Consider the following 9,558-nt stretch of genomic DNA (forward strand, 5'->3'; position numbering starts at 1 on the left):
AAGCACGGAGTGATCCCTCTCCACAGACGATCTTTAGTATGTTTATAACCTGTGGGACGTCACATTTACTGGCAGAAATTACGCCAGTGAGTTACGGAAACAGTCACTTTGAGATAGATGTCCAAAGAAATATTTCACACATGGCGAGTAAAACAACACAAGAATTTGTTGAAACTTGTATTTTCTGTTTTATAGCCACCGGTCAAGACGAGGAAGCGGTAGTCCTTAAAAAGGTAAGACCACTTCTTTAAACGAGGGTACAGCTGAGCAACTGAAAGGAAAGCTCGCCTTATGTCATTGAAATGGACAGATGTAAAGTATATTACAGCTGTATGACACTTTACTTGGTGTTAAAGTGTATGAAATCTGATTGGATACTTCTGGTTTTGTGAGGTTCGCTTAGGAACTAACTCAGGAAGTCCTGTTGGACATATCTAATGAAAAAGATACCATTAAACAATAAAACATAGGCCTATTTGGAACAGCAATCTAGTAACAAAAATAATCTAATTTTACTTTTTAACCAGAACACCTCAAGTGTGTTTTAAGTAGCCTATTATAGGCTACAAAGTGGTTTACATTCCGCCACTTTCTCCCTTTTCAACCATATTCTCACTTCCTCAAAATATTTGATTGTTAATTCCTAAATGTTCTCACCTTACTTCCACATTCACCCAACAAGCCCAGATCCTTTCACAGCTATGTTCCTCCTGCTCTGAATTCAAGCCAGTGTTATCCTGTATCCAGCTAATTTGTATTTGTATTAGGTTACTTTATTTGGTTTATTAGGTTAATTTGTATTAAATCACAATTTTATTGTTATCGCAATATGCGCGTTTGCATCAAACACATTGGAAAAGTCTTAATTAATTACAATAAATAAGCAAAATAATTGTATGTAAACACGCCATGCGTTCACACCATTGATGCGATCAGATGAAGCCCAAACTAGCTATAAGCTACTCTCAGATTAATTGGTGTCAAATTAGTGGTTAAAAAAACCGCTTCCCAAAAAACCACTCAAATGAACCATGAAAGTGTAAAAGCTGCATTCACTGGCCATTATGTTAATGTATGTGTGTTTTGAACCTGCCTCTTCTTCTCTGACAGAACAAGGAGCTGGTGTGTTTCAAAGACATTTACCCTGCTGCTCCTCACCACTACCTGGTTGTTCCCTTACAGCACATACCCAGCTGTTTCTCACTGCACCGGGGACACATCGGCCTCGGTCAGTTACAGAGGATCAATACAAACTACTGTTAGCTTAAGCATGCTACTGCAAATACTGTTTAATTATGTGTTATTAAAGCATCCTCATGTCCCCAACAGTTAATCGGATGGCTGAAATGGGGAAAGAGGTGCTACAAGATCAAGGGATCACCGACATGATGGATATAAGGTAGATGACAGGTGGTTGTTGAAACATTATTATTTGCAGCTAACAGCTTTAATAATGTTTTTTTTGACACACCAGTACCTGTGGGGTGCTCATTTAGCTATGTATCTTAAAGTTGAAGTGTTCCCTTTCCCCTCCTGTACTTTGACTCGCTTGTTAGCTTAGATCAAAGCACTGATGTGTTTTCTTCCACAGAATGGGGTTCCACCAACCTCCCTACACTTCAGTTGATCACCTCCACCTCCATGTGCTCGCACCCACCAGACAAATCTCACATTTTATTAGGTATAAATTCACTCCTGGGACCAAGCGGTTTGTAACTGTGAGTTCTGAAACTAGAAGTTTCCTCTTCTATGACAAATGTTATGACCTTTCTGTGCTCCAATCTAATTTTTTTCTCTCTGCAGGACGAATTACTAAGTAAGTGTCTTCAAGATAAAGCTCCACCAGTCACTGGCCTTCTGAATGGACTTTTGAGTTATTGCTGCAACGAAACTCCCTCGTCAGAGGAGTCTGAACCAGAGTCTGAACCAGAATGTGCCACATGGAGAGGACGCTTTTAGAAGAATGATCAAAATTTCCACATGAAAGTTATAGGCTTAAAAAAAACATTGTCTTCAAACTGAGTCAGTAACTTATATAATGAAGTAGGCCCTACATAAAGTCAAAAAATTACTGATGGAAAGCCTACTTATAATGAGATGTCACTTTAGAGAAATGACTCCACACACTACCCACATTAATTGGGTTAATGTAATGTAGTGTTGTGTTGTAAATGGGCACTTTATTTATACTAAACGCATATTTGAACAACATGATTGTATTGCATTTTGAAGGCATTTGTGTTTGTATGAATGTATGCTGCTACAAAGTGTGGTATGAATTATATTTTTATAGTCAGTGATATAAGAAAACAATCAACTGACAGATTGACACCATAGTCCCATGTATAGCCTACATTTCCTTTGTACAGACCAGAGTGTACACAGTATTGACACCATTGTCTGATATCCTGCTAATGTACAAAGTTTTTACATATTTCTTAAATTAAATTATGTTTGTGCATATCAACTCCTGCTAAGAATTTGATAAAAAAGACTGATAACACTCTCATGTCTGTCCTTTCAATAGAAGCTGGAAACGGGGAATAGCCTACAGCTAGCCTTGCTATGTCTGAAGGGGAAACAAAAAGCTAAATAAGTATTATGACATGTAATGAGTAATAAAAAAATAAAATCAATGTTACACTGAGATATGTGCAGGACTTTTCCCAATAAGTAAGCTTTACAGGTGCTAGCCTTAGAGATTTATTCAGTGTTCGTGTTATGCTAAGCTAACAGTATCCTCAATGTAGCTTTATAATTAAGGTATAGTTGTCAGCTATTCATGTCTTGTTTGTTTTTGGAGGCGGAAGTGACCATAGTGGCTGTGAGGGCTACAAAGGAGCTCGAGCTTAGTGACTTGAATTAGCATAATGGACACTTAGCAAAAACCAGTAGCACATATACTTTCCATTCAAGCAGCCACACCCTCAATTACTCGAAACTGAATGCTACAACTAACATAGGTCGCAACCTATACAGTTCTCATGAAATGGGAAATTAGCTTTAGAGACTATAATCGTTGCACCAGGCTTTAAATATGTTTAATACTGCTGTTAAGTTTGACCTTTTTTTTTGCACTTTCTCGTTAGCTTAAGTTTTTAAGCCCATGCCCATTATTTAAATAAATCTAAGTTTCAAAATGTTGAGCTATTACTTTACACTTAACCATTTAGGATTCGCACATGTGCATGTATTGACTTGACAACAATTATCAACCACCGAAGGAAGTACTTTTTGCTTGACACTTAATATTTCGGACTTCAGTAATTCGAAATATTAATTTACGCAGTTCCAGTGAACGCAGCAGTGGACTTACTCGATGAGCTCTGTCATCAACTGGTTGTCCTTACTACTCACAACAGACACACCCAGATATGATCGATGATCAGGCTCAGCCTTACAGTGAGGACGTCATAGAGAAACCAAAGACTCAGGTTTAAAACACAGATGGGGTCTCGGGACGCCTCTGGGAGCGAAGATTGTCCTTTCTGTGAAATAGTGAACAACCAGGCTGACACGGAAATCCTGCTCAGCGTAAGTACCGACAGTTTAAAAACTTAAACACCTGGAAATGTCCTGAGTCTGACTCTTTCTGTAACATTACAGGATGACGATCTGCTCTGCTTTCGTGACATCAAGCCTGGCGCCACGCATCATTACCTTGTTATTCCCAGGACACATATCGACTACTGTAAAGCTCTCCAGGCGGACGACATACCTTTAGGTGAGAGACATTAACCACGAATATGTTTCACAGTTTAATAGCAAGGAACGAGTTTTGTTTGTTGTACAATGGAGAGAGATGAGTCAGCAGGCTTTGATTGATTATAGGAAACAATGTCACGTTGTTTGGGAGTGCCAAGACAGTCAGTCAATATCATCAAAGCTAGAAAAAAATAATCAATTAAAATCAATTAAGACACTGCTCCATTTAAAGTGATAATATTTACCTACAATTTCTTTGTGTAATTGCCCGCATCAAAGTGTATTTTATATCTTGGTTAATGAAGCCAGACTGTGCCCTTATTATTGTGCTTTAATAGCAGCTTAAAGCCCGTTTCTGAAGAGGTGATTATATATTAGAGACAGTATCCTCTGTTATTCCTGGGGAACATAAATCACCTGAACTCATCACCACAGAACTTTATAAACACACTGAATGGGACTATCCACTTGTGATAAACTTGGTAGCAGACTAAATACATACATGATTTACTGTAGTGAATTAAGCAGCTTAGTTCCTTTATTAGTCAAGTTTAGAAATATTGTAATTTTTACTCTACTCAACAGTTTTAGTTTCTATGTTTTATGCCCTACCTGTCGAGGAGGAAACAACAACATATATTTACAAATTTGGTGGTGGTGAATTTGATTTTTTTTTTCTCCTATAAACGAAAAGATTCAGTGTTTCATTATTGGCGAGTTTATTTTCCTACTTTTTAATCTAAAGATTTAAAATTATAAATAATATATTATAATATTAAATAATAATATTAAATAAAGCAGTGATATTAACTTGTAGTGGAGTATTTCACGCTGTGGTAGTTGTACTTTTACTTAATTAAAGGATGTGAACACCTCTTCTATCACTATATTCTGTCCTTTATGGACCATACTGATGCGAGGGTGTTTGTTAACAGTGGAGCGGATGGTTCAAATGGGATGGCGAGTTCTGGAGCAGAATAAAGTCAGCGACCTAGATGACGTCAGGTACAGTGATTCAACTTTTCAGATGCTTCATTGGCCTTTAATGAGTCATTTTAGATGCTATTGTTGTTAATAATTTCTTATCCAACTTTGTTTTTCATCCAATCTGTGCAGGATGGGGTTTCATATTCCTCCATTCTCATCTGTTCCCCATCTTCACCTCCACACTCTGGCTCCTGCCAGTAAGATGAACTTCAAGTCCCAGCTGCACTACGGGCCCAAGTCTCACTGGTTCATCACAGTGAGTCAGATTGGATGGCTGCAGTTTCTGTGGAGACTGCAGAGTGCCAACAAGATTATTTCATATTTAATTTAGTAGTCTGCCATGTTCAAAACTTTTATATTAATTTTTTTTGAAAGACTTCAGTTTTCCCTTATATTCCCTTTATAAGTCCCTTGTTTTGCTCTGTTGCAGGTAGACAAAGTGCTTGCTCAGCTGAAGACTCACGGCAGGGTCAAATGAAGCGGTACGAAGAGTCACAAGGAGCAAGAGTCCTCTTTTATGTTGTATTTATTATCATTCTGCCTCACTGGTGAAAATTTTAATTAGTTTTCCATCTGACTTGATATTTTTGTTATTTTATAATGATGTGTACTTCTCCATGATTCAGTTTTGTATCAAAGTGGGGCAGGAATGCTCTTTTTTGAAGGCTGTAAAAACAACATATTTAACAACAGAACAGCTCCTCTGTGTTGGTCTGAAGCAGACGTTCACAGATATGGAAACTTCAATGACTGTAGTGATTGTTTTAGTTACGTCTCCTCTCGCCGTTCCTCCTCTACTAATCAGGAACAGATCATCTGCAGGAGCCGTATTTGTCAACAGAGCTGTCAATCATCCTTTTACCAGCATCAGATAACTCATTAAGAATACACTTGTCAGAAAAATGAACACTTCGACATAAATCGATAAAATATAATGACAGAAACCATGTTTGAGAAAAATGTATTTGATATGTATTTTGATTTTATAGTTTGACTCAGCAGGGGGCGCTAGAGATGTTTTTTGCTTCACTTTATGGGAGCTGTCATGTCGTCTGTCTTTTTATACAGTCTATTAGTTGGACCATCAATGAAGGAAAACTGACAGCTTTCATATTTTCATACAGTTTGATTGTATAGAAGAAGCCATATTACCATATTAAGCCAGTGTTTATCGGGATGTACCATAATACTTTGCACATTCATATAAACTTTGCACATACTTGTTTATTTATGTGTATAAAGTGGATAAATCGAGGCAGCTGCTTGTTATATATCTTTGAAATATCTGATACACTAGAGTACAAACTCTTTTTTTTTTGGCCTTTTTATGCCTTTATTGAGAGAGAGGGGCGCAATTTAACTGCTGAGCTAAGCTGGCGCCCCTCAAACTGTCTAATGTATGTATATAATATTAATTAAAGCTGTGTCTGATACCCCTTCGGTATTCTGTTTACTTTAATGATCACAGGGGACGATGGGACCTAATGTACACCTTTGCTTTTCTGCCAGCGTACAAATCAGCATTCTGAAGTGTACCTCACCACAGCGCTCTAAAGAGCGTCGCTATGGGGGCTGGGCTGTGTCAGGGAAGATTATTAATATCTTTTCTAAATCGACAGCATTTTATACCGAGCTTTCGAGCATTTTTACTCTGCAACATATGAACTTATGTATCAAAGCACTCACAAAAAAACAGAAGAAGGAATAGCCTACTGCACAGACAAGATCAGGGAGCGATACAGAGTTTTCACAGATGTGGCCTGTGTGATAAGCCACATAACGAACTGCGTGACAAACTATGTGACCACCTACATGACGAACGTGATAAGTTACGTGACATGGTATGTGAAAAGCTATGTGACAAACTACGTGAAGACCTACATGATAAGCTACGTGACGAACTATGTGAAGACCTACATGCTAAGCTACGTGATGAACTATGTGAAGACCTACATGCTAAGCTACGTGACGAACTATGTGAAGACCTACATGCTAAGCTACGTGACGAACTATGTGAAGACCTACATGCTAAGCTACGTGACGAACTATGTGAAAACCTACATGCTAAGCTACGTGACAAACTATGTGAAGACCTACATGCTAAGCTACGTGACAAACTATGTGAAGACCTACATGATAAGCTATGTAACAAACTACGTGATAAGCCATGTGACGAAAGATGTGAAGCCCAAATGCTAAGCTACATGACAAACTATGTGAAGACCTAGATGATAGGCCACGTGATGAACTATGTGAAGCCCTACATAGTAAGCTACGTGAAGCCCTACATGAAGCTCTACATAATAAGCTACGTGAAGCCCTACATGATAAGCTACGTGACGAACTATGTGAAGACCTACATGATAAGCTATGTGAGGACCTACATAGTAAGCTATGTGAAGCCCTACATGAAGCCCTACATAATAAGCTACGTGACGAACTATGTGAAGACCTACATGCTAATCCGTGTATTTTTTCTGAACACTCCATGATTTGAATCATAACACTGAAAAACATTCATCATGCCAGAGCTTCTGTTTTATTGTTCACATTTACAGAATTGAATGTGTGAATACAGCGTTTATACAGAAAGCGCACTTGTCCGTACAGCAACAGACATAAACCATTTCTCCTCACACTATGTACAGGTTAAGCCATGATAAAGCCTTGGCCACAAGCACACTTGGCATAACACTCAGTCACTCAAGGTTCAGAATAAGATAAGGGTCTCTAGATGTTAAATAATGTGACAGATGACACATGAATTAGTGTTTGTGGAATAGAATATACCTGATAAGAGGGCGGCAGAAGGGAGAGAAATAAACATATTCAGGATTGTCTGAAGTGAATCTGAACATCTGCATTTCAGACTAATAACTAACCGTCTCTTCATCTTTCAACTAAACAGACCAATGGCTTTTTTTTAAAAAGTTTTGCTTGGTTCAATGCTCAAATGAGGTGAAGATAGAAGTATGATCACTAGTTTAAGGGTGGAACAGTGTCAGCAGCACCATGTTGGTCCTGAGAATACGTGTTTCAAAGGGGTATTTTTCACAGCCACAGAGAAAAAAAATGCAACGTAAGATGACCAGAAACATACGGGGGAGCTAGAGGGAAAAATTAAAGATTATTAAAATTGTAAACTTTCATTAAATATGTGAAAGTTCAGATAGAGATACTGCTTACAGGTCTTCTCGTCATGTTGTCAAGTTTAATGGTAACTAAAGAAACAATCTTGTAAGGTAAAGTCAGAAAAATAATAGATATCTGGAGGTGAGGTTATTATAAATGTCTGGAGTAATTAAAAGATATTATACATGTTGAAAAAGAGACTTAATTAATATTAAAGAATATAGACAAACTAAGTTGATCACACAAAAAGAACCGACATGTTTCTGTATTTGTGGAGCTGATTCTTGCCGACTTCCTTACTTTGGATGTAAAAACTATAAAACAATTTTCACTTCCTGCAATCACTTAGGTAAGAGACCTTTGTAGCACACATTCCAAAGATGTTGCGCAGACAACAATTTGGCAACATTTTTTTGGTAAAGCAAAATATAGTTTGTTACCAATTTCCGTGACAGTAACTTTGGGAAAATGCAGGATGGGAGCCGTTTATTTCAGGGAGAATCAGGGCCTGTGTCCACTGATGACCTTTTTTGCACTGGCAGCTGTTTTCTACACAAATCCAATCAGTTCAACGTTTTCAGAGCAGAAAAAACGTCAACTGTTTGTTGCCGTAGCGCTCAGTTGAAAATAGTTCAACTTTTGGAACACCTCTGCACTCGTCAATGTCGATTCTCCCTCACCAACCAATCAAAATCAAGAAGGGGTGGGTATTCTGATATCAACTTTGACAACAACAATGTCGTTTTTTCGAGGGTATGTTTTCCAGGTGTAAAGCGGCTGCTAACGCCAGGCCAGGACTCCTTTCCTTTGTTTTTATGATTCTATGTAAATGGCCTTGAATAAAAGCAAATATTAAGCATACAGAGAAATTTAAAACAGTCAAAGATATAATCTCGAAGATTTTCATTTAAAAGGCTGAACAAACAAAGAAAAGATCGATGACGACAGATACAATTTCAAAAATAAGTGAAAATCCAAAGAAAAAGAAACTAATTTGACGCTCAGATGAAGGCAAAAGACCGTCAGCAAGGAAAATCAACCGAGGAAAGACTCCCTTTATTACAGCCGCATCAAAGGGAGCCAACCGTACATGTTTGGATATGTCGGACATGTGCTCCTGCAATCAACGTTTATTGCCAGACTGTGTCGCCAAAGAGAATGAAACTGAAATCTTCGAGATTATATCTTTAACGGTCCCTACCATGGGAAGCGGAAGTGCTGCTTTCGTAACCTAGCAACAGGAAGTGCAGGTGAGAAGCGCTCTGAAATTGAGTTCGTGGGCGCTGCCAGCTCAAAAAAAACGCCGTTAGTGGACACAGGCAACCTAAAAATGATAACAAACAGCCTGATGCACAGAGGAAAAACTGGATCATTGTCTGAGGCCTCACTTAAAATTGCTAGGTTAAAGACTTCTAATCTAGAATCTAAAACACAATACCTCCAAGGATGTTGGTGAAATGCAATCATTTCGTGGGCCGTCAATCTGTATCTGTCTTTGCTTTAAAATGCTACATTTGTTCTGACTGGCCTTTGAAGTTAATACTGACTTAAAACAATATCTAGAAGGACTTAAGACCAATTCTGCTGTTAATCATTGATAGCAGTAAATAAATTGATTTCTCGATTCTGTGCGAGGTCACTGGTAGCATTAGAACTAAGACTGTTCAATATATATTCCTCTTTGGTGGTTAGACTACAAGCGAAATCAAGCACAGAGCACGTTTCTTCCTGCAT

General features: G+C 38.1%; 2 protein-coding genes across 3 annotated transcripts; both read left to right on the forward strand.

Moving 5' to 3' along the window:
* Positions 1-99: 99 nt before the first annotated feature.
* On the forward strand, positions 100-2,608 carry LOC138585158 (adenosine 5'-monophosphoramidase HINT3-like). Of its 2 annotated transcripts, none has more exons than XM_069657433.1 (5): positions 100-233; positions 1,111-1,228; positions 1,330-1,399; positions 1,592-1,718; positions 1,804-2,608. In XM_069657433.1, exons 1-5 carry the CDS (start codon positions 141-143, stop codon positions 1,957-1,959), a joined length of 564 nt encoding a protein of 187 aa, XP_069513534.1. In that variant the 5' UTR covers positions 100-140; the 3' UTR covers positions 1,960-2,608. The 2 variants fall into 2 exon arrangements, with proteins under 2 accessions (XP_069513534.1, XP_069513535.1); XM_069657434.1 differs by having other exon boundaries at positions 1,183-1,228.
* An 839-nt stretch (positions 2,609-3,447) lies between these two features.
* Positions 3,448-6,121, forward strand: LOC138585209 (adenosine 5'-monophosphoramidase HINT3-like). Its single transcript, XM_069657499.1, has 5 exons — positions 3,448-3,534; positions 3,607-3,724; positions 4,641-4,710; positions 4,822-4,948; positions 5,123-6,121. The coding sequence occupies exons 1-5, from the start codon at positions 3,448-3,450 to the stop codon at positions 5,168-5,170; spliced, it is 450 nt and encodes a 149-aa protein (XP_069513600.1). The 3' UTR covers positions 5,171-6,121.
* The last annotated feature ends 3,437 nt before the right edge of the window (positions 6,122-9,558 follow it).

Source organism: Semicossyphus pulcher, unplaced genomic scaffold (assembly GCF_022749685.1).
Source record: "Semicossyphus pulcher isolate SPU_LCO1_2020_fin unplaced genomic scaffold, fSemPul1.0.p SCAF_11, whole genome shotgun sequence".
In the NCBI taxonomy this organism is placed as follows: Eukaryota; Metazoa; Chordata; class Actinopteri; order Labriformes; family Labridae; genus Semicossyphus; species Semicossyphus pulcher.